Here is a 25506-nt window from a genome sequence, read left to right as displayed (position 1 = left end):
TACAGAAGGAGGAGGGACTTGATGTCTGTGTGAGGAGGGAGGTGCACACAGCACAGTACAGAAGGAGGAGGGACTTGATGTCTGTGTGAGGGGGAGGTGCACAGTGCACACAGCACAGTACAGAAGGAGGAGGGACTTGATGTCTGTGTGAGTGGGGAGGTGCACAGTGCACACAGCACAGTACAGAAGGAGGAGGGACTTGATGGCTGTGTGAGGGGGGAGGTGCACAGTGCACACAGCACAGTACAGAAGGAGGAGGGACTTGATGTCTGTGTGAGTGGGGAGGTGCACAGTGCACACAGCACAGTACAGAAGGAGGAGGGACTTGATGTCTGTGTGAGGGGGAGGTGCACAGTGCACACAGCACAGTACAGAAGGAGGAGGGACTTGATGTCTGTGTGAGGGGGAGGTGCACAGTGCACACAGCACAGTACAGAAGGAGGAGGGACTTGATGTCTGTGTGAGGGGGGAGGTGCACACAGCACAGTACAGAAGGAGGAGGGGCTTGATGTCTGTGTGAGGGGGGAGGTGCACACAGCACAGTACAGAAGGAGGAGGGACTTGATGTCTGTGTGAGGAGGGAGGTGCACACAGCACAGTACAGAAGGAGGAGGGACTTGATGTCTGTGTGAGGAGGGAGGTGCACAGTGCACACAGCACAGTACAGAAGGAGGAGGGGCTTGATGTCTGTGTGAGGGGGGAGGTGCACACAGCACAGTACAGAAGGAGGAGGGACTTGATGTCTGTGTGAGGGGGGAGGTGCACAGTGCACACAGCACAGTACAGAAGGAGGAGGGGCTTGATGTCTGTGTGAGGGGGGAGGTGCACAGTGCACACAGCACAGTACAGAAGGAGGAGGGACTTGATGTCTGTGTGAGGAGGGAGGTGCACACAGCACATTACAGAAGGAGGAGGGACTTGATGTCTGTGTGAGGGGGAGGTGCACAGTGCACACAGCACAGTACAGAAGGAGGAGGGACTTGATGTCTGTGTGAGGGGGGAGGTGCACAGTGCACACAGCACAGTACAGAAGGAGGAGGGGCTTGATGTCTGTGTGAGGGGGGAGGTGCACAGTGCACACAGCACAGTACAGAAGGAGGAGGGACTTGATGTCTGTGTGAGGGGGGAGGTGCACACAGCACAGTACAGAACAGAAGGAGGAGGGACTTGATGTCTGTGTGAGGGGGGAGGTGCACAGTGCACACAGCACAGTACAGAAGGAGGAGGGACTTGATGTCTGTGTGAGGGGGGAGGTGCACACAGCACAGTACAGAAGGAGGAGGGACTTGATGTCTGTGTGAGGGGGGAGGTGCACAGTGCACACAGCACAGTACAGAAGGAGGAGGGGCTTGATGTCTGTGTGAGGGGGGAGGTGCACACAGCACAGTACAGAAGGAGGAGGGACTTGTGTCTGTGTGAGTGGGGAGGTGCACAGTGCACACAGCACAGTACAGAAGGAGGAGGGGCTTGATGTCTGTGTGAGGGGGGAGGTGCACAGTGCACACAGCACAGTACAGAAGGAGGGACTTGATGTCTGTATGAGGGGGGAGGTGCACAGTGCACACAGCACAGAAGGAGACGAGACCAAAAATGCATAAAATACATGAAAACGAAAGCCTTAATTCTTGCGATACAGGCATTTGGAACATCACACTAAAACATCAATTAGAATTAATCGAATGAATTCAAAATGTCGCCCAGCCCTAACTCTCGCCCTTTCTCTCTCTGTTTTTTTTCTTCCATCAGTTTTTCTCCTCCCTATGTTTCCCTTTTTTTTTACATATTTCCTCCCCATTTATTTCTCTCTCCTCTCTCTCCATCCCCCACACCCTCTCTCTGGTCTGTCTCTTCTCAGGCTCCTATCTTTCAGTCTGTCTGAGGAGCAGCCCTGCTTTTAATGATGCTCCTGAAGAGAGGAGAGGATGACTCAGAGAGAGGGGTGTATAGGGAGGGATAAAGGGGGAGGGATAGAGAGGGAGGGATAGAGAGGGAGGGGTGTAGAGGGGGGGATAGAGAGGGAGGGGTGTAGAGGGAGGGATATAGGGGGAGGGATAGAGAGGGAGGGGTGTAGAGGGAGGGATAGAGAGGGAGGGATAGAGAGGGAGGGATAGAGAGGGAGGGATAGAGAGGGAGGGATAGAGAGGGGGGATAGAGAGGGGGGATAGAGAGGGAGGGATAGAGAGGGGGGATAGAGAGGGAGGGATAGAGAGGGAGGGATAGAGAGGGGGGAAAGAGAGGGAGGGATAGAGAGGGGGGATAGAGAGGGAGGGATAGAGAGGGAGGGATAGAGAGGGAGGGATAAAGAGGGAGGGATAAAGAGGGAGGGATAAAGAGGGAGGGATAGAGAGGGAGGGATAGAGAGGGAGGGATAGAGAGAGGGTGGGATAAAGACTTTGGAGCTTACGCTTCACCTCACAGACCTGCATACATGCATAAATATATATACAGTCACAGACACACACACACTCCTTCTCTGGTTGTAGTGGATCGAGAGCATATGTTCCAGTGATAGATTCAATTCAGGTGATACACTTTCTTGTTACCTCTTAAATGGTGTGTGCGTCTGTAAGTGTGTGTAGGCGTTGTGTTTGTAAACGTGCTTGTTACCTCTTTAATGGAAAAATACATGTTGAGCACGCTTCCTCTCCTGTGGTTTAGAGAAAGAATTAAAGCGAATCGTAATGAAACAGAAAGTTAATATCCCTCTAAATTAACTCCACCTGCTACACATTACACAACAGCAGTCCACCCCTTTCCCTCTTTTCCCTTTCCCCCTGTCCCTTTCCCTGTGTCCCTTCCCCTCTGCCCATTTCCCTCTGTCGCTTTCCCTGTGTCCCTTCCCCTCTGCCCATTTCCCTCTGTCGCTTTCCCTGTGTCCCTTCCCCTCTGCCCATTTCCCTCTGTCGCTTTCCCTGTGTCCCTTCCCCTCTGCCCATTTCCCTCTGTCGCTTTCCCTGTGTCCCTTCCCCTCTGTCCCATTTCCCTCTGTCCCTTTCCCTCCCTTTCCCCATGTCCCTTCTCCCTGTCCCTTTTTCCTTGTCCCTTTCCCACTGTCCCTTTCTTCCTGTCCCTTTTTATCCCTGTCCCTTTCCTACATCTGTCCCTTTCCCCCTGTCCCTTTCCTACATCTGTCCCTTTCCCCATGTCCCTTTCCCCCTGTCCCTTTCCCACTGTCCTTTTCCCTCTTTCCCTGTCCCTTTCCCTCCGTCTTTTTCTTCCTGTCTTTTTTCTTCTGTTCCTTTCTGCCTGTCCCTTTCCCCCTGTCCCTTTCCCACTGTCCTTTTCCCTCTTGCCCTGTCCCTTTCCCTCCGTCTTTTTCTTCCTGTCTTTTTTCTTCTGTTCCTTTCTGCCTGTCCCTTTCCCTCTGTCCCTTTCCCTCTCCTTTTTTCCCTGTCCCATCCCCTGTCCCTTTCTCCGTGTCCCTTTCCCTCCGTCCCTTTCTTCCTGTCTTTTTTCTCCTGTTCCTTTCTGCCTGTCCCTTTCCCTCTGTCCCTTTCCCTCCGTCTTTTTCTTCCTGTCTTTTTTCTTCTGTTCCTTTCTGCCTGTCCCTTTCCCCATGTCCCTTTCCCCCTGTCCCTTTCCCACTGTCCTTTTCCCTCTTTCCCTGTCCCTTTCCCTCCGTCTTTTTCTTCCTGTCTTTTTTCTTCTGTTCCTTTCTGCCTGTCCCTTCCCCTCTGTCCCTTTCCCCCTGTCCCTTTCCCCCTGTCCCTTTCCCACTGTCCTTTTCCCTCTTTCCCTGTCCCTTTCCCTCCGTCTTTTTCTTCCTGTCTTTTTTCTCCTGTTCCTTTCTGCCTGTCCCTTTCCCTCTGTCCCTTTCCCTCCGTCTTTTTCTTCCTGTCTTTTTTCTTCTGTTCCTTTCTGCCTGTCCCTTTCCCCATGTCCCTTTTTCCTCTGTCCATTTCCCACTGTCCTTTTCCCTCTTTCCCTGTCCCTTTCCCTCCGTCTTTTTCTTCCTGTCTTTTTTCTTCTGTTCCTTTCTGCCTGTCCCTTTCCCCATGTCCCTTTCCCCCTGTCCCTTTCCCACTGTCCTTTTCCCTCTTTCCCTGTCCCTTTCCCTCCGTCCCTTTCTTCCTGTCTTTTTTCTCCTGTTCCTTTCTGCCTGTCCCTTTACCTCTGTCCCTTTCCATTTGTCCCTTTACCTCTGTCCCTTTCCATTTGTCCCTTTACCTCTGTCCCTTTCCATTTGTCCCTTTACCTCTGTCCCGTTCACCCTGTCCCTTTTTTCCCTGTGCCTTACTCCCTGTCCCTTTCCCCCTGTCCCTTTCCCTCTGTCCCTTTCCCTCAGTTCCTTTCCCTCTGTCCCTTTCCCCCTGTCCCTTTCCCTCAGTTCCTTTCCCCCTGTCCCTTTCCCCCTGTCCCTTTCCCTCTGTCCCTTTCCCTCAGTTCCTTTCCCCCTGTCCCTTTTCCCCTGTCCCTTTCCCCCTGTCCCTTTTCCCCTGTCCCTTTTTCCCCTGTCCCTTTCCCCCTGTCCCTTTCCCTCTGTCCCTTGTCCCTTTCCCCCTGTCCCTTTCCCCCTGTCCCTTTCCCCCTGTCCCTTTCCCTCCGTCCCTTTCCCTCAGTTCCTTTCCCCCTGTCCCTTTTCCCTCTCCCCCTGTCCCTTTCCCCCTGCCCCTTTCCCTCTGTCCCTTTCCCTCAGTTCCTTTCCCTCTGTCCCTTGTCCCTCTCCCCCTCTCCCTTTCCCCCTGTCCCTTTCCCCCTGTCCCTTTCCCTCAGTTCCTTTCCCTCTGTCCCTTTCCCCCTGTCCCTTTCCCCCTGTCCCTTTCCCCCTGTCCCTTTCCCCCTGTCCCTTTTCCTCTGTCCCTCTCCCCCTGTCCCTTTCCCTCAGTTCCTTTTCCCCTGTCCCTTTCTCCCTGTCCCTTTCCCCCTGTCCCTTTCCCTCTGTCCCTTTCCCTCGGTTCCTTTCTCTCTGTCCCTTTCCCCCTGTCCCTTTCCCTCAGTTCCTTTCCCCCTGTCCCTTTTCCCCTGTCCCTTTCCCCCTGTCCCTTTCCCTCTGTCCCTTTCCCTCAGTTCCTTTCCCCCTGTCCCTTTCCCCCTGTCCCTTTCCCCCTGTCCCTCTCCCCCTGTCCCTTTCCCTCTGTCCCTTTCCCTTTCCCGCTCTGTTTTGGACTTACCCAGTCTGTTTTGCTAGCACAGACTGGAAAATGTTTCGATGACTTTGTCCCCACAGTGACCGTACGTACATACTCCAACCAAAAGCCATGGATGACAGGCAGCATCCGCACTGAGCTAAAGGCTAGAGCTGTCGCTTTCAAGGAGCGGGACTCTAACCCGGAAGCTGATAAGAAATCCTGCTATGCCCTCCTACGAACCATCAAACAGGAAAAGTGTCAGTACAGGACTAAGATTGAATCGTACTAAACTGGCTCTGACGCTTGTCAGATGTGGCAGGGCTTGCAAACCATTACAGACTACAAAGGGAAGCACAGCCGCGAGCTGCCCAGTGACACGAGCCTACCAGACGAGCTAAACTACTTCTATGCTCGCTTCGAGGCAAATAACACTGAAACATGCATGAGAGCACCAGCTGTTCCGGACGACTGTGTGATCACGCTCTCCGCAGCCGATGTAAGACCTTTAAATAGGTCAACATTCACAAGGCCGCAGGGCCAGACGTATTATCAGGATGTGTACTGCGAGCATGTGCTGACCAACTGGCAAGTGTCTTCACTGACATGTTCAACCTCCCCCTGTCTGAGTCTGTAATACCAACATGTTTTAAGCAGACCACCATAGAGCCTGTGCCCAAGAGCACTAAGGTAACCTGCCTAAATGACTACCGACCCGTAGCACTCACGTCTGTAGCCATGAAGTGCTTTGAAAGGCTGGTCATGGCTCACATCAATACCATCATCCCAGAAACCCTAGACCCACTCCAATTTGAATACCGCCCAAACAGATCCACAGATGATGCAATCTCTATTGCACTCCACACTGCCTTTTCCCACCTGGACAAAAAGAACACCTATGTGAAAATGCTATTCGTTGACTACAGTTCAGTGTTCAACAGCATAGTGCCCTCAAAGCTCATCACTAAGCTAAGGACCCTGGGACTACACACCTCCCTCTGCAACTGGATCCTGGACTTCCTGACGGGCCGCCCCCAGGTGGTAAGGGTAGGTAACAACACATCCGCCACGCTGATCCTCAACACCGGGGCCCCTTCGGGTTGCGTGCTCAGTCCACTCCTGTACTCCCTGTTCACTCATGACTGCACGGCCAGGCACGACTCTAACACCATCATTAAATTTGGCGATGACAAAATAGCCTGATCACCGACAACAACAAGACAGCCTATAGGGAGGAGGTCAGAGTCCTGGCCGTGTGGTGCAAGGACAACAACCTCTCCCTCTATGTGATCAACACAAAGGAGATGATTGTGGACTACAGGAAAAAGAGGACCGAGCACGCCCCCATTCTCATCGACAAAGCTGCAATGGAGCAGGTTGAGAGTTCAAGTTCCTTGGTGTCCACATCACCAACAAACTAACATGGTCCAGGTACACCAAGACAGTTGTGAAGCGGGCACGACAAAACCTATTCCCCCTCAGGAGACTGAAAAGAGTTGGCATGGGTCCTCAGATCCTCTAAAGGTTCTACAGATGCACCATCAGTAGCATCCTGGCTGGTTGCATCACTGCCTGGTAAGGCAACTGCTTGGCCTCTGACCGCAAGGCACTACAGAGGGTAGTGCGAACGGCCCAGTATATCACTGGGGCCAAGCTTCCTGCCATCCAGGACCTCTATACCAGGCGGTGTCAGAGGAAGGCCCTACAATTGTCAAAGACTCCAGTCACCCTAGTCATAGACTGTTCTCTCTGGTACCGAACTGAGTGCTACCGGAGCACCAAGTTTAGGTCCAAGAGGCTTCTAAACAGCTTCTACCCAAAAGCCATAAGACTCCTGAACATCTAGTCAAATGGCTACTCAGACTATTTGCATTGCCCTCCACCCGTCCCCTCTCCACACCACTGCCACTCTCTATTGTCATCTATTCATAGTCACTTTAATAACTCTACCTACATGTACATACTACCTCAACTAACCGGCATCCCCCTGTATATATTGTTATTTTTTACAGCTGCTCTTTAATTACTTGTTACTTTTATCGCTTATTGTTATCTGTATTTGTTTGAAACTGCACTGTTGATTAGGAGCTCACAATTTCACTGTAAAATGTTATTTTATTTACTAACTTTTTCCCTCTCTCAATCTTTTTCTCTCTCTTTACCTCAAGTCTCTTCCTGTCTATCTCTTTCCCCCTTTCCCTCTCTCTCCCCCTTTAAGTGTCGCTCTCGCCCTCTTTCAGTTTCTCTCTCTCTGCCCCTTTCAGTTTTTCTCTCTCTCCCCTTTCTCCCTCTTTCAGTTTCTTTCTCTCTCTCTCTCTCCCCATTTCTCCCTCTTTCAGTTTCTCTCTCTCTCTCCCTTTCAGTGTCTCTCTCCATCTTTCAGTTTCTCTCTCTCTCCCCCTTTCTCCCTCTTTCAGTTTCTCTCTCTCCCTTTCAGTTTCTTTCTCTCTCTTTCTCCCCATTTCTCCCTTTTTCAGTTTCTCTCTCTCTGCTTCTGTCTCCTTTTGTATCTTTCCCTTTCTCTGTCAGCTGTTTCTCCATCAGCTGTGATGGGGTTACTCTGCAGCACCTTTGTTGTACTGTGTGTGTTTGTGTGTGTGTTTGTGTATCCATGTCAATCCTGTTGAAGTGTGACATGTCCTATTCTCCAGACAAATTAACTGCACCGCTAAAGAACAACACTGGCGCTAAGGCTAATAACCACCACTGTGATAGAAAAGGGAGGGGGGTCATGACTAATAACCACGACTGTGATAGAAAAGGGAGGGGGCTCATGACTAATAACCACGACTGTGATAGAAAAGGGAGGGGCTCATGACTAATAACCATGACTGTGATAGAAAGGGAGGGGGCTCATGACTAATAACCACGACTGTGATAGAAAGGGAGGGGGCTCATGACTAATGGCCACGACTGTGATAGAAAAGGGAGGGGGCTCATGACTATTAACCACGACTGTGATAGAAAGGGAGGGGGCTCATGACTAATAACCACGACTGTGATAGAAAGGGAGGGGGCTCATGACTAATGGCCACGACTGTGATAGAAAAGGGAGGGGGCTCATGACTAATAACCACGACTGTGATAGAAAGGGAGGGGGCTCATGACTAATGGCCACGACTGTGATAGAAAAGGGAGGGGGCTCATGACTACTAACCACGATTGTGATAAAAAAGGGAGGGGGCTCATGACTAATAACCACCACTGGGATAGAAAAGGGAGGGGGCTCATGACTAATAACCACCACTGTGATAGAAAAGGGAGGGGGCTCATGACTAATAACCACAATAGGCTGTGTGTGGTGTGTGGGTGTGAGTTAGTTATAGTAGAGGGAGGATCATTGAGTTATCGTTAAACAGACAACAACAGTTCTGTGTCAGCAGTGTATCTGGCTGCTGTAACAAACGATGTGAGCCTGGACGTGCTTTATTGTAGCGCATTCAGTAACCTTTTCAGCTGCTGACCCAGAACACAGGCACTGGGTGGGCCGTGTGTGTGAGGATGTCAAACATGTACCCCTGAGTCCTTAGACAGGGAGGTGTCGGCTGGGGCAGGATGGAGCGAGGGAATGAGAGGAGGTGTCGGCTAGGGCAGGATAGAGAGAGGGAATGAGAGGAGGAGGTGTCGGCTGGGGCAGGATAGAGCGAGGGAATGAGATGAGGAGGTGTCGGCTAGGGCAGGATAGAGCGAGGGAATGAGAGGAGGAGGTGTCGGCTAGGGCAGGATAGAGCGAAGGAATGAGAGGAGGAGGTGTTAGCTGGGGCAGGATGGAGCGAGGGAATGAGAGGAGGTGTCAGCTAGGACGGGATGGAGCAAGGGAATGAGAGGAGGAGGTGTCGGCTGGGGCAGGATGGAGAGAGGGAATGAGAGGAGGAGGTGTCGGCTGGGGCAGGATGGAGCGAGGGAATGAGAGGAGGAGGTGTCAGCTCGAGCAGGATGAAGTGAGGGAATGAGAGGAGGAGGTGTCGGCTCGGGCAGGATGGAGCGAGGGAATGAGAGGAGGTGGTGTCGGCTGGGGCAGGATGGAGCAAAGGAATGAGAGGAGGAGGTGTCGACTGGGGCAGGATGGAGCGAGGGAATGATAGGAGGAGTTGTCAGCTAGGGCAGGATGGAGCGAGGGGTTGAGAGGAGGAGGTGTCGACTGGGGCAGGATGGAGCGAGGGTATGATAGGAGGAGTTGTCAGCTGGGGCAGGATGGAGCGAGGGATTGAGAGGAGGAGGTGTCGGCTAGGGTAGGATGGAGCAAGGGAATGAGAGGAGGAGGTGTCGACTGGGGCAGGATGGAGCGAGGGAAGGAGAGGAGGAGGTGTCGACTGGGGCAGGGTGGAGCGAGGGAATGAGCGGAGGTGTCGTCTAGGGCAGTATGGAGCGAGGGAATGAGAGGAGGAGGTGTCGGCTGGGGCAGGATGGAGCGAGGGAATGAGAGGAGGAGGTGTCGGCTGGGGCAGGATGGAGCGAGGGAATGAGAGGAGGAGGTGTCAGCTCGAGCAGGATGAAGCGAGGGAAAGAGAGGAGGAGGTGTCGGCTCGGGCAGGATGGAGCGAGGGGTTGAGAGGAGGTGGTGTCGGCTGGGGCAGGATGGAGCGAGGGAATGATAGGAGGAGTTGTCAGCTAGGGCAGGATGGAGCGAGGGGTTGAGAGGAGGAGGTGTCGACTGGGGCAGGATGGAGCGAGGGAATCATAGGAGGAGTTGTCAGCTGGGGCAGGATGGAGCGAGGGATTGAGAGGAGGAGGTGTTGGCCTGGGTAGGATGGAGCGAGGGAATGAGAGGAGGATGTGTCGGCTGGGGCAGGATGGAGCGAGGGAATGATAGGAGGTGTCAGCTGGGGTAGGATGGAGCGCGGGAATGAGAGGAGGTGTCTGCTAGGGCAGGATGGAGCGAGGGAATGAGAGGAGGAGGTGTCGGCTGGGGCAGGATGGAGCGAGGGAATGAGAGGAGGTGGTGTCGGCTGGGGCAGGATGGAGCGAAGGAATGAGAGGAGGAGGTGTCGGCTGGGGCAGGATGGAGCGAAGGAATGAGAGGAGGAGGTGTCGACTAGGGCAGGATGGAGCGAGGGAATGATAGGAGGAGTTGTCAGCTGGGGCAGGATGGAGCGAGGGATTGAGAGGAGGTGGTGTCAGCTGGGGCAGGATGGAGCGAGGGAATGAGACGAGGAGGTGTCGGCTGGGGTAGGATGGAGCGGGGGAATGAGATGAGGAGGTGTCGGCTGGGGCAGGATGGAACGAGGAAAATGAGAGGAGGAGGTGTCGGCTGGGGCAGTATGGAACGAGGGAATGAGAGGAGGAGGTGTCGGCTGGGGCAGGATGGAACGAGGGAATGAGAGGAGGAGGTGTCGGCTAGGGCAGGATGGAGCGAGGGAATGAGAGGAGGTGTCGGCTAGGGCAGGATGGAGCGAGGGAATGAGAGGAGGAGGTGTCGGCTGGGGCAGGATGGAGCGAGGGAATTAGACGAGGAGGTGTCGGCTCGGGCAGGATGGAGCGAGGGAATGAGAGGAGGAGGTGTCGGCTAGGGCAGGATGGAACGAGGGAATGAGAGGAGGAGGTGTCAGCTGGGGTAGGATGGAACGAGGGAATGAGACGAGGAGGTGTCGGCTAGGGCAGGATGGAACGAGGGAATGAGAGGAGGAGGTGTCAGCTGGGGTAGGATGGAACGAGGGAATGAGAGGAGGAGGTGTCGGCTCGGGCAGGATGGAGCGAGGTAATGAGAGGAGGTGGTGTCAGCTGGGGTAGGATGGAACGAGGGAATGAGAGGAGGAGGTGTCGGCTCGGGCAGGATGGAGCGAGGTAATGAGAGCAGGTGTCGGCTGGGGCAGGATGGAGCGAGGGAATGAGAGGAGGAGGTGTCGGCTGGGGCAGGATGGAACGAGGGAATGAGAGGAGGAGGTGTCGGCTAGGGCAGGATACAGCGAGGGAATGAGAGGAGGAGGTGTCGGCTAGGGCAGGATGGAGCGAGGGAATGAGAGGAGGAGGTGTCGGCTGGGGCAGGATGGAACGAGGGAATGAGAGGAGGAGGTGTCAGCTGGGGTAGGATGGAACGAGGGAATGAGACGAGGAGGTGTCGGCTGGGGCAGTATGGAACGAGGGAATGAGAGGAAGAGGTGTCGGCTAGGGCAGGATGAAACGAGGGAATGAGAGGAGGAGGTGTCGGCTGGGGCAGGATGGAGCGAGGGAATGAGAGGAGGAGGTGTCGGCTAGGGCAGGATGGAGCGAGGGAATGAGAGGAGGAGGTGTCGGCTGGGGCAGTATGGAACGAGGGAATGAGAGGAAGAGGTGTCAGCTGGGGTAGGATGGAACGAGGGAATGAGACGAGGAGGTGTCGGCTGGGGCAGTATGGAACGAGGGAATGAGAGGAAGAGGTGTCGGCTAGGGCAGGATGAAACGAGGGAATGAGAGGAGGAGGTGTCGGCTGGGGCAGGATGGAGCGAGGGAATGAGACGAGGAGGTGTCGGCTGGGGTAGGATGGAGCGGGGGAATGAGATGAGGAGGTGTCGGCTGGGGCAGGATGGAACGAGGAAAATGAGAGGAGGAGGTGTCGGCTGGGGCAGTATGGAACGAGGGAATGAGAGGAGGTGTCGGCTGGGGCAGGATGGAACGAGGGAATGAGAGGAGGAGGTGTCGGCTAGGGCAGGATGGAGCGAGGGAATGAGAGGAGGTGTCGGCTAGGGCAGGATAGAACGAGGGAATGAGAGGAGGAGGTGTCGGATCGGGCAGGATGGAGCGAGGGAATGAGAGGAGGTGTCGGCTCGGGCAGGATGGAGCGAGGGAATGAGAGGAGGAGGTGTCGGCTGGGGCAGGATGGAGCGAGGGAATTAGACGAGGAGGTGTCGGCTCGGGCAGGATGGAGCGAGGGAATGAGAGGAGGAGGTGTCGGCTAGGGTAGGATGGAACGAGTGAATGAGAGGAGGAGGTGTCAGCTGGGGTAGGATGGAACGAGGGAATGAGACGAGGAGGTGTCGGCTAGGGCAGGATGGAACGAGGGAATGAGAGGAGGAGGTGTCAGCTGGGGTAGGATGGAACGAGGGAATGAGAGGAGGAGGTGTCGGCTCGGGCAGGATGGAGCGAGGTAATGAGAGGAGGTGGTGTCAGCTGGGGTAGGATGGAACGAGGGAATGAGAGGAGGAGGTGTCGGCTCGGGCAGGATGGAGCGAGGTAATGAGAGCAGGTGTCGGCTGGGGCAGGATGGAGCGAGGGAATGAGAGGAGGAGGTGTCGGCTGGGGCAGGATGGAACGAGGGAATGAGAGGAGGAGGTGTCGGCTAGGGCAGGATACAGCGAGGGAATGAGAGGAGGAGGTGTCGGCTAGGGCAGGATGGAGCGAGGGAATGAGAGGAGGAGGTGTCAGCTGGGGCAGGATGGAACGAGGGAATGAGAGTAGGAGGTGTCAGCTGGGGTAGGATGGAACGAGGGAATGAGACGAGGAGGTGTCGGCTGGGGCAGTATGGAACGAGGGAATGAGAGGAAGAGGTGTCGGCTAGGGCAGGATGAAACGAGGGAATGAGAGGAGGAGGTGTCGGCTGGGGCAGGATGGAGCGAGGGAATGAGAGGAGGAGGTGTCGGCTAGGGCAGGATGGAGCGAGGGAATGAGAGGAGGAGGTGTCGGCTGGGGCAGTATGGAACGAGGGAATGAGAGGAAGAGGTGTCGGCTAGGGCAGGATGGAGCGAGGGAATGAGAGGAGGAGGTGTCGGCTGGGGCAGGATGGAGCGAGGGAATGAGAGGAGGAGGTGTCGGCTGGGGCAGGATGGAGCGAGGGAATGAGAGAAGGAGGGGGAGTGAAGGAGTGTGGCAGCAGGACAATAATACAGACATAAACTGAAAAAGCCACCATGAGTGAGACTTCCATAAAAAACAAGCAAACACACACACGCATTGTCACTTATCCCACATTTCCAAAACACACTGTAAAAACCAGGGAGAGATCGAGAAAAAGATGTGAACATTGAGTGAGAAGAAAGAGAAGAAAATGTTTGTGTAAAATATATTGAGAGAAAGAAAGAGATGGGAGAGGGAGAATAAATGTAAGTCCCAGTCTTAATTAGTTAGTAGACAGCCAATAAAAGCTCTGGCAGTAATGGTAGAATGAGAGCCAGGTGGAAGGAGGGAGGACTGGCAGGCCTAGGAACCCCATATTCTGTCCTTAAGGAGCCAGGATGTTTTAATAGTCATATTGAGAGCAGAATAGAGTTATGGTTCTGTAAGCTATGCTAGGGTGAGACGGACAGGGCTTGATGTGGCAAATGTCTTTAAAACCGTTACAACACAGACTAGCACTACGCACCAGACACACAGACAGACGACTAGCACTACACACCAGCTACAAAGACAGACGACTGGCACTACGCACCAGACACACAGACAGTCGACTAGCACTATGCACCAGACACACAGACAGAAGACTTGCACTACGCACCAGACACACAGACGACTAGCACTACGTACCAGACACACAGACAGACGACTAGCACTACGTACCAGACACACAGACAGACGACTATCACTACGTACCAGACACACACACAGACGACTAGCACTACGTACCAGACACACAGACAGACGACTAGCACTACGTACCAGACACAGACAGTTGACTAGCACTACGTACCAGACACACAGACAGACGACTAGCACTACGTACCAGACACACAGACAGACGACTATCACTACGTACCAGATACACACACAGACGACTAGCACTACGTACCAGACACACAGACAGACGACTAGCACTACGTACCAGACACAGCTAGTCGACTAGCACTACGTACCAGACACACAGACGACTAGCACTACGTACCAGACACACAGACAGACGACTAGCACTACGCACCAGACACACATACGACTAGCACTACGTACCAGACACACAGACAGACGACTAGCACTTTGCACCAGACACACAGACGACAAGCACTACGCACCAGACACACAGACGACTAGCACTACGCACCAGACACACAGACAGACAACTAGCACTACGCACCAGACACACAGACAGACGACTAGCACTACGCACCAGACACAAAGACAGACGACTAGCACTACGCACCAGACACACAGACAGACGACTAGCACTACGTACCAGACACACAGACAGACGACTAGCACTACGCACCAGACACAAAGACAGACGACTAGCACTACGCACCAGAAACACAGACAGACGACTTGCACTACGCACCAGACACACAGACAGACGACTAGCACTACGTACCAGACACACAGTCGACTAGCACTTCGCACCAGACACACAGACAGACGACTAGCACTACGTACCAGACACACAGACAGACGACTAGCACTGCGTACCAGACACACAGACGACTAGCACTACGTACCAGACACACAGACAGATGACTAGCACTACGTACCAGACACACAGACGACTAGCACTACGTACCAGACACAAAGACAGACGACTTGCACTACGCACCAGACACACAGACGACTAGCACTACGTACCAGACACACAGACAGACGACTAGCACTACGCACCAGACACACAGACGACTAGCACTACGTACCAGACACACAGACAGACGACTAGCACTACACACCAGACACACAGACGACAAGCACTACGCACCAGACACACAGACGACTAGCACTACGCACCAGACACACAGACAGACGACTAGCACTACGCACCAGACACACAGACAGACGACTAGCACTACGCACCAGACACAAAGACAGACGACTAGCACTACGCACCAGACACACAGACAGACGACTAGCACTACGTACCAGACACACAGACAGACGACTAGCACTACGCACCAGACACAAAGACAGACGACTAGCACTACGCACCAGACACACAGACAGACGACTAGCACTACGTACCAGACACACAGACAGACGACTAGCACTACGTACCAGACACAAAGACAGACGACTAACACTACACACCAGATACACAGACAGACGACTAGCACTACGTACCAGACACACAGACAGACGACTAGCACTACGTACCAGACACACAGACGACTAGCACTACGCACCAGACACAAAGACAGACGACTTGCACTACGCACCAGACACACAGACAGACGACTAGCACTACGCACCAGACACACAGACGACTAGCACTACGTACCAGACACACAGACAGACGACTAGCACTACGTACCAGACACACAGACAGACGACTAGCACTACCTACCAGACACACAGACAGACGACTAGCACTATGTACCAGACACACAGACAGACGACTAGCACTACGTACCAGACACACAGACAGACGACTAGCACTACGTACCAGACACACAGACAGACGACTAGCACTACGCACCAGACACAAAGACAGTCGACTGGCACTACGCACCAGCTACACAGACAGACGACTGGCACTACGCACCAGACACACAGACAGACGACTGGCACTATGCACCAGACACACAGACAGACGACAGAGTACACCCACTCTCAAGGCTTAGTTCCTAGCAGTCACCTTTTCACTTTCTTTCCCCTTCTGTTATATTTCTGTAATATGGGGGTGTGTTGGTTAACCTGATGATGTCACGCCTGATACCTTACATAGTACACACTCAGTCACGTGGCGTTCTACACTCTCACACACATGTCCTGTAGCTGTTGGTCCTTCTATCTAGTGCTCTCTTCATCCCTTGCCTCTGGAGGCAGATTGCTGTTGAATGGGACGGGGGAAGGGGTCGTGCGTTTGTGTGGACATTTGTGTGTGTCAGCTAGGTTTATGGCCCCCTGTGCCCTTTAAACACTTGTCCCCATCCGTGATGGAGGGAGGATGAAGTATAGGAGGGATAAACGTCAATACTGCATTAGGCAATATTACCCAGTCCTCCACCTAACCAGACATTAACACTGAGAGATGGAGAAGAGAGAGACAGTACCTGGGGTTTAACATAGCTCACCAGCTCTCTCTCTCTCTTTCTTTACATTACGATAAAGACGTGATGTTCTTTACACAGTGTGCCACTTTGTACTCTCTGTTTAGGGCCAAATAGCATTCTAGTTTGCTCTGTTTATTTGCTAACTATTCCCAATGTGTCAAGTAATTATCCTTATATTTTCTCATGATTTGGTTGGGTCTAATTGTGTTGCTGTCTTTTACCTCTCTCTATCTCTACCTCTCTCTATCTCTATATCTCTACCTCTCGCTATCTCTACCTCTCGCTATCTCTACCTCTCGCTATCTCTATCTCTCGCTATCTCTATTTACCTCTCGCTATCACTTCATTCAATTCAAGGGGCTTTATTGGCATGGGAAACATGTGTTAACATTGCCAAAGCAAGTGAAGTAGATAATATACAAAAGTGAAAAAAACAATAAAATGAACAGTAAACATTACACTCACAGAAGTTCCAAAATAATAAAGACATTACAAATGTCATATTATGTATATATACAGTAGAAGTCGGAAGATTACATACACTCAGGTTGGAGTCGTTAAAACTTGTTTTTCAACCACTCCACAAATTTCTTGTGAACAATCTATAATTTTGGCAAGTCACACTCCTACTCCCCCAGCACCCCCAGCCACACTCCTACTACCCCAGCACCCTCAGCCAGATCCCTACTCCCCCAGTACCCCAAGCTACACTCCTACTCCCCCAGTACCCCCAGCCACGCTCTTACTCCCCCAGTACCCCCAGCCACACTCCTACTCCCCCAGTACCCCCATCTACACCCCTACTCCCCCAGTACCCTCAGCCACACCCCTACTCCCCCAGTACCCCCAGCTACACCCCTACTCCCCCAGTACCCCCAGCCACACTCCTACTCCCCCAGTACCCCCATCTACACCCCTACTCCCCCAGTACCCTCAGCCACACCCCTACTCCCCAAGTACCCCCAGCTACACTCCTACTCCGCCAGTACCCTCAGTTACACTCCTACACCCCCAGTACCCCCAGCCACACTCCTACTCCCCCAGTACCCCCAGCCACACTCCTACTCCCCCAGTACCACCAGCTACACTCCTACTCCCCCAGTACCCCCAGCCACACTCCTACTCCCCCAGTACCCCCAGCCACACTCCTACTCCCCCAGTACCACCAGCTACACTCCTACTCCCCCAGTACCCCCAGCCACACTCCTACTCCCCCAGTACCCCAAGCTACACTCCTACTCCCCCAGTACCCCCAGCCACACTCCTACTCCCCCAGTACCCCCAGCTACACTCCTACTCCCCCAGTACCCCCAGCCACACTCCTACTCCCCCAGTACCACCAGCTACACTCCTACTCCCCCAGTACCCTCAGCCACATCCCTACTCCCCCAGTACCCCCAGCTACACTCCTACTCCCCCAGTACCCCCAGCCACACTCCTACTCCACCAGTACCCCTAGCCACACTCCTACTCCCCCAGTACCCCCAGCCACACTCCTACTCCCCCAGTACCCCCAGCTACACTCCTACTCCCCCAGTACCCCCAGCCACACGCCTACTCCCCCAGTACCCCCAGCTACACTCCTACTACCCTAGGACCCCAGCCACACTCCTACTCCCCCAGTACCCCCAGCTACACTCCTACTCCCCCAGTACCCTCAGCCACATCCCTACTCACCCAGTACCCCAAGCTACACTCCTACTTCCCCAGTACCCCCAGCTACAACCCTACTCTCCCAGTACCCCCAGCTACACTCCTACTCCCCCAGTACCCCCAGCCACGCTTTTACTCCCCCAGTACCCCCAGCCACACTCCTACTCCCCCAGTACCCTCAGCCACACCCCTACTCCCCCAGTACCCCCAGCTACACCCCTACTCCCCCAGTACCCTCAGCCACACCCCTACTCCCCCAGTACCCCCAGCTACACCCCTACTCCCCCAGTACCCTCAGCCACACCCCTACTCCGCCAGTATCCCCAGCTACACCCCTACTCCCCCAGTATCCCCAGCTACACCCCTACTCCCCCAGTACCCCCAGCTACACCCCTACTCCCCCAGTACCCTCAGCCACACCCCTACTCCGCCAGTATCCCCAGCTACACCCCTACTCCCCCAGTACCCCCAGCTACACCCCTACTCCCCCAGTACCCCCAGCTACACCCCTACTCCCCCAGTACCCCCAGCTACACCCCTACTCCCCCAGGACCCTCAGCCACACCCCTACTCCCCCAGTATCCCCAGCTACACCCCTACTCCCCCAGTACCCCCAGCTACACCCCTACTCCCCCAGTACCCTCAGCCACACCCCTACTCCGCCAGTATCCCCAGCTACACCCCTACTCCCCCAGTACCCCCAGCTACACCCCTACTCCCCCAGTACCCCCAGCTACACCCCTACTCCCCCAGTACCCCCAGCTACACCCCTACTCCTCCAGTACCCTCAGCCACACCCCTACTCCCCCAGTACCCACATCTACACTCCTACTCCCCCAGTACCCTCAGCCACACCCCTATTCCCCCAGTACCCACAGCTACACTCCTACTCCCCCAGTATCCCCATCTACACTCCTACTCCCCCAGTACCCTCAGCCACACCCCTACTCCCCCAGTACCCCCAGCTACACTCCTACTCCCCCAGTATCCCCAGCTACACCCCTACTCCCCCAGTACCCTCAGCCACACCCCTACTACCCCAGTACACCCAGCCACACTCCTACTCCCCCAGTACCCCCAGCTACAGTCCTACTTCCCCAGTACCCCGATCCACACTCCTAATCCCCCAGTACCCCCAGCTACACTCCTACTCCCCCAGTACCCTCAGCCACACCCCTACTCCCCCAGTACCCCCAGCTACACTCCTACTCCCCCAGTACCCCCAGCTACACTCCTACTCCCCCTGTAACCTCAGCTACACTCCTACTCCCCCAGTACCCTCAGCCACACCCCTACTCCCCCAGTACCCCCAGCCACACCCCTACTCCCCCAGTAAACCCAGCTACACTCCTACTCCCCCAGTACCCTCAGCCACACCCCTACTCCCCCAGTACCTCCAGCTACACCCCTACTCCCCCAGTACCCTCAGCCACACCCCTACTCCCCCAGTACCCCCAGCAACACCTCTACTCCCCCAGTACCCTCAGCTACACTGTTACTCCCCCAGTACACCCAGCTACACTCCTACTCCCCCAGTACCCTCAGCCACACCGCTACTCCCCCAGTACCCCCAGCTACACTCCTACTCCCCCAGTACCCTCAGCTACACCCCTACTCCCCCATTACCCTCAGCCACACCCCTACTCCCCCAGTACCCCCAGCCACACTCCTACTACCCCTGTACCCTCAGCCACACCCCTAATCCCCCAGTACCCCCAGCTACACTCCTACTACCCTAGGACCCCCAGCCACACCCCTACTCCCCCAGTACCCCCAGACACACTTCTACTCCCCCAGTACCCCCAGCTACACCCCTACTCCCCCAGTACCCTCAGCCACACCCCTACTCCCCCAGTACCCCCAGCCACACCCTTACTCCCCCAGTACCCCCAGACACACTTCTACTCCCCCAGTACCCCCAGCTACACCCCTACTCCCCCAGTACCCTCAGCCACACCCCTACTCCCCCAGTATCCTCAGCCACACCCCTACTCCCCCAGTACCCCCAGCCACATCCCTACTCCCCCAGTACCTACAACTCTAAACTGATCTTGGATCAGTGTCTAAGAGCGACTTCATTCTCCTCTCCCTCTGTCCCACGTTGGCTGAGGAAAGGGTGGGTATCAGATGGGCACGAGAAATTGCGATAGAATTTAACTTTTAACAGCTCATCCAGGGTCAGGTATGATTTCATCCCCCTAATGGTTAAGGTTAGGATTGGGGGTAGGTGCTTGGGTTCTAGATCTGTGGTTAGAAAACCCCATAGAGCTCCAGACAATTTGTTTTTCTTGCCCACGTTACAACCGATGATCCTGCCTCTGTCAGAAACAAGCAGAATTGCAGCAGGAGTCCTCCATGGTTTAGTCTGGGTGAACGACAATAGATATGTTTGAGAGACTGACTACATCCCACCTGTTCAGCAGTAGCCTTATTTGAATTATGATGATGACATTGAAGACCCCATAGAGATCAAGACAATTAGGGAAGGGCATACCACTGACCTCTGTCTCACAGATACATGTGACCGTTCTAAGATTTGGGAGAAAGGGGATGTGCTAGAAATGATTTACTAATGTAGACATCCTTCCATTATTTCTTCATTCACTGTCCATCCATTTATTAACTTTTTCATTCAGTCATGTGTTTTCAACTCGAGAGTCCAGTGGTGTTTGTGTAAAAAAAATTGCCACATCCACCATGCTCACTTCTCATTGGAGAGACTCACTACTACTGTCCAGTACTGTGATTGGCAGCAGCTCCCTGGTCACTCTGACCAATCGGTGTGGCACGGGGCCAGTTGGTCCTTTTCATATACCTCATTTATTGTAGTTTCAGTTTCAGTTTTACTATACTGTAATCTCAGCTTCTGTTTTACTATACATCTGTAAATTAATTTTCATCACGAATGGAACATTCTGTTAGTAAAAAGGTACAATCTGTCAAAATGCTCAGTACCTCTCCTTCGTTGTTTTCGTTTACTTCTCCTCTCTTTTCATGCTTGGTCATTCTCCCTTGCTCTCTCTCTTTCCATCCCCTCTTCTCTTTCCCCCTCTTCTTTCTGTCTGTTGCTCAGAACATGCAGAATGTCTGTAAAATTCCACCTAGGGTAGGCTTTATCTCGCCTTGAGTGCATCTACATAATGTATATTTATTTGTTATATGTATTAAGGAGAACCAGAGAATCCTCGTTGTCACATTTGTTACTTTTCGCTGTACATTACTAGAGCATCTGTTAGTAGAACACCTCTCTGTCTTTCTCTCTCGGTCTCTGTCTGTCCTGTCTGTCTGTTAGTAGAACACCTCTCTGTCTTTCTCTCTCGGTCTCTAGCTGTCTCTAATAGTAGAACACCTCTCTGTCTTTCTCTCTCGGTCTCTGGCTGTCTCTAATAGTAGAACACCTCTCTGTCTTTCTCGGTCTCTGGCTGTCTCTAATAGTAGAACACCTCTCTATCTTTCTCTCTCGGTCTCTAGCTGTCTCTAATAGTAGAACACCTCTCTGTCTTTCTCTCTCGGTCTCTGGCTGTCTCTAATAGTAGAACACCTCTCTGTCTTTCTTTCTCGGTCTCCGGCTATCTCTAATAGTAGAACACCTCTCTGTCTTTCTCTCTCAGTCTCTAGCTGTCTCTAATAGTAGAACACCTCTCTGTCTTTCTTTCTCGGTCTCTGGCTGTCTCTAATAGTAGAACACCTCTCTGTCTTTCTCTCTCGGTCTCTAGCTGTCTCTAATAGTAGAACACCTCTCTGTCTTTCTCTCTCGGTCTCTGGCTGTCTCTAATAGTAGAACACCTCTCTGTCTTTCTTTCTCGGTCTCTAGCTGTCTCTAATAGTAGAACACCTCTCTGTCTTTCTTTCTCGGTCTCTAGCTGTCTCTAATAGTAGAACACCTCTCTGTTTTTCTCTCTCAGTCTCTAGCTGTCTCTAATAGTAGAACACCTCTATGTCTTTCTTTCTCGGTCTCTGGCTGTCTCTAATAGTAGAACACCTCTCTGTCTTTCTCTCTCGGTCTCTAGCTGTCTCTAATAGTAGAACACCTCTCTCTTTCTCTCTCGGTCTCTGGCTGTCTCTAATAGTAGAACACCTCTCTGTCTTTCTCTCTCGGTCATTGGCTGTCTCTAATAGTAGAACACCTCTCTGTCTTTCTCTCTCGGTCTCTAGCTGTCTCTAATAGTAGAACACCTCTCTGTCTTTCTTTCTCAGTCTCTGGCTGTCTCTAATAGTAGAACACCTCTCTGTCTTTCTCTCTCGGTCTCTGGCTGTCTCTAATAGTAGAACACCTCTCTGTCTTTCTTTCTCGGTCTCTAGCTGTCTCTAATAGTAGAACACCTCTCTGTCTTTCTTTCTCGGTCTCTGGCTGTCTCTAATAGTAGAACACCTCTCTGTCTTTCTTTCTCGGTCTCTGGCTGTCTCTAATAGTAGAACACCTCTCTGTCTTTCTCTCTCGGTCTCTAGCTGTCTCTAATAGTAGAACACCTCTCTGTCTTTCTCGGTCTCTAGCTGTCTCTAATAGTAGAACACCTCTGTCTTTCTCTCTCGGTCTCTGGCTGTCTCTAATAGTAGAACACCTCTCTGTCTTTCTCTCTCGGTCTCTAGCTGTCTCTAATAGTAGAACACCTCTCTGTCTTTCTCTCTCGGTCTCTGTCTGTCTGTTAGTAGAACACCTCTCTGTCTTTCTCTCTCGGTCTCTGTCTGTCTCTAATAGTAGAACACCTCTCTGTCTTTCTCTCTCGGTCTCTGGCTGTCTCTAATAGTAGAACACCTCTCTGTCTTTCTCTCTCGGTCTCTGGCTGTCTCTAATAGTAGAACACCTCTCTGTCTTTCTTTCTCGGTCTGTGGCTGTCTCTAATAGTAGAACACTTCTCTGTCTTTCTCTCTCGGTCTCTGGCTCTCTCTAATAGTAGAACACTTCTCTGTCTTTCTCTCTCGGTCTCTGGCTGTCTCTAATAGTAGAACACCTCTCTGTCTTTCTCTCTCGGTCTCTGGCTGTCTCTAATAGTAGAACACCTCTCTGTCTTTCTCTCTCGGTCTCTGTCTGTCTGTTAGTAAAACACCTCCCTGTCTTTCTCTCTCGGTCTCTGGCTGTCTCTAATAGTAGAACACCTCTCTGTCTTTCTCTCTCGATCTCTGGCTGTCTCTAATAGTAGAACACCTCTCTGTCTTTCTCTCTCGGTCTCTGTCTGTCTGTTAGTAGAACACCTCCCTGTCTTTCTCTCTCGGTCTCTGTCTGTCCTGTCTGTCTGTTAGTAGAACACCTCCCTGTCTTTCTCCCTCGGTCTCTGTCTGTCTGTCTTGTGAAGACTATCACACTACTGTCTGAAATAAAGTGGAGGTTCTCTCTAATCTCAACAGCCTCTCTATCTTTATGAGATCCTCATCCTGCTGTAACTGTAACCATGGCAGCTGTTTAAATTAAGGTTAGGCCGATGTTGGCTACATGTCGCAATTTTAAATGTAAATGTCCTAAAAATATATATATATTCATATTGAATGGTCCATAAAAAATCTCTAAACAGGTAGACTGCATAGCTCTGCTAAAGGATTGGCTTATTGATCATCGCAGGGGAAACATGTTGATCGTTATTGACTAAGGCTAACAGTGTGAATCACAACCCAACAATACCACATGTACCTCTGTCAGGGCTAGCCACAGTCTGCTTCAGCTACAGCAATGTCTGACTGGCACTTTAGACGGCACCACCTTAATAAAACACACAACAACAAAATAACACTATACCGAAACAAAATGAATAACCAAGCCATGTTTTTTTCCCTTCCGTTTCATTGTAATGATGGAAATAAGGGCATCATTCTGACATTAGTGCTCCTATTTCTCCCTGTGACGCCGGGCGTTATACGAGCTTCTGGTAGAGCGCTTGAGAAGAACAATGGAACAACAGACAGGCAGGCAGGCGACCACAGGGCTGAGGCCTGGCATGGCACAGAGCTGTAGTCTCAGGGCCATGGGGAGCACAGACCGGGCAGAGACCTGAACAGGCCTGACCCTAAACTTGAACTATAACCATGAGTAACATTAGTATCGCTAACCCTAGGATAATGTTGCACACACCCAACCCTAACCCCAATTAACCCAAACCCAAGTCTACAGCAACACCCCCCAAAAGTGTAGTGACTATGTGCAGAGGGTAACACTAATGACTCAAAAAGAGCTCTTCAGTGTCAGCAGCCAGTGCTGTAGTCTCGTTACCACGTGGTGCACCATCGGGGCAGAGACCAGCACAGACCTGGCCCTGAACCTGAACTAACACACATCCAAGCCTACAAGAGTGTGAGGACAGAGAATGCCACTCACAACCAAACAGGGAACACTAGAGTGTCCGGCTGTCAGAAAGCACCCAGTGCAGGTGAGCCCGGGTGGTCTTCATGTTGAAGCTATGGTCACTTCAGTGTTAAAGGTGGATTTGCACACACTGGTGGCTCGTGGCTAAACCCTACTGGGTCGAAGGAGAAGCGGAAGACAGTTGTGCATAGAAACACTGTTTCATGGTGGGTCAAACATAAATGTACTACTTATTCACCCTAATCTTTGGTTTGTTATTGAGGCCACCAACATGTTAGACAGTCCACTCCAGTCCAGTAGCATCTGCATGTGCTGGCCAGGGAACACTCTGTCTTTGGTCAGTCTATACCAGTCCAGTAGCATCTGCATGTGCTGGCCAGGGGACAGTCTGTCTGTGGTCAGTCTATACCAGTCCAGTAGCATCTGCATGTGCTGGCCAGGGAACAGTCTGTCTGTGGTCAGTCTATACCAGTCCAGTAGCATCTGCATGTGCTGGCCAGGGAACACTCTGTCTTTGGTCAGTCTATACCAGTCCAGTAGCATCTGCATGTGCTGGCCAGGGGACAGTCTGTCTGTGGTCAGTCTATACCAGTCCAGTAGCATCTGCATGTGCTGGCCAGGGAACAGTCTGTCTGTGGTCAGTCTATACTAGTCCAGTAGCATCTGCATGTGCTGGCCAGGGAACACTCTGTCTGTGGTCAGTCTATACCAGTCCAGTAGCATCTGCATGTGCTGGCCAGGGAACAGTCTGTCTGTGGTCAGTCTATACCAGTCCAGTAGCATCTGCATGTGCTGGCCAGGGAACAGTCTGTCTGTGGTCAGTCTATACCAGTCCAGTAGCATCTGCATGTGCTGGCCAGGGAACAGTCTGTCTGTGGTCAGTCTATACCAGTCCAGTAGCATCTGCATGTGCTGGCCAGGGAACACTCTGTCTTTGGTCAGTCTATACCAGTCCAGTAGCATCTGCATGTGCTGGCCAGGGGACAGTCTGTCTGTGGTCAGTCTATACCAGTCCAGTAGCATCTGCATGTGCTGGCCAGGGAACAGTCTGTCTGTGGTCAGTCTATACCAGTCCAGTAGCATCTGCATGTGCTGGCCAGGGAACAGTCTGTCTGTGGTCAGTCTATACCAGTCCAGTAGCATCTGCATGTGCTGGCCAGGGAACACTCTGTCTGTGGTCAGTCTATACCAGTCCAGTAGCATCTGCATGTGCTGGCCAGGGAACAGTCTGTCTGTGGTCAGTCTATACCAGTCCAGTAGCATCTGCATGTGCTGGCCAGGGGACAGTCTGTCTGTGGTCAGTCTATACCAGTCCAGGCTACACCCTACTGTAGCAGCCCTAACCTTCTAACCTCTGATCTGATTCATATTTGATTGTTTTAATCCGTTTGGAGCCGGTGGTTTCCTCATTAAGAGGACATGAAAGAGCACTATAAAGGAGCCGTGGTGAGCCCGGCCGCGTGCTGACGTCTGTAGGCTAGAACGGCCTGCCCCAGGCCCAAATGTTACCCTATTCACCTATGGGACATGGTCAAAAGTAGTGCACTACGTAGGGATTAGGGTGCCGTTTGGGAAACAGGACCAGTCTGCACGGCCTCACCCTGCCTCAGCCAGTCAACCA

General features: G+C 52.8%; 1 protein-coding gene across 1 annotated transcript in view; it reads left to right on the top strand.

Moving 5' to 3' along the window:
• Positions 1–19639, top strand: part of LOC129820335 (uncharacterized) — a 36476-nt gene extending 16837 nt beyond the window's left edge. The window contains exons 2-4 of the mRNA XM_055877404.1: positions 16576–18400; positions 18460–19299; positions 19388–19639. Coding sequence (XP_055733379.1) covers positions 16576–18400; positions 18460–19299; positions 19388–19639 — 2917 coding nt within the window. The remainder of the gene's footprint in view (positions 1–16575; positions 18401–18459; positions 19300–19387) is intronic.
• Positions 19640–25506: the final 5867 nt, after the last annotated feature.

Source organism: Salvelinus fontinalis, chromosome 22 (assembly GCF_029448725.1).
Source record: "Salvelinus fontinalis isolate EN_2023a chromosome 22, ASM2944872v1, whole genome shotgun sequence".
Taxonomy (NCBI): domain Eukaryota; kingdom Metazoa; phylum Chordata; class Actinopteri; order Salmoniformes; family Salmonidae; genus Salvelinus; species Salvelinus fontinalis.
Note: the sequence above shows the minus strand (reverse complement) of the source record. Positions and strands in the feature narration are given on the sequence as shown.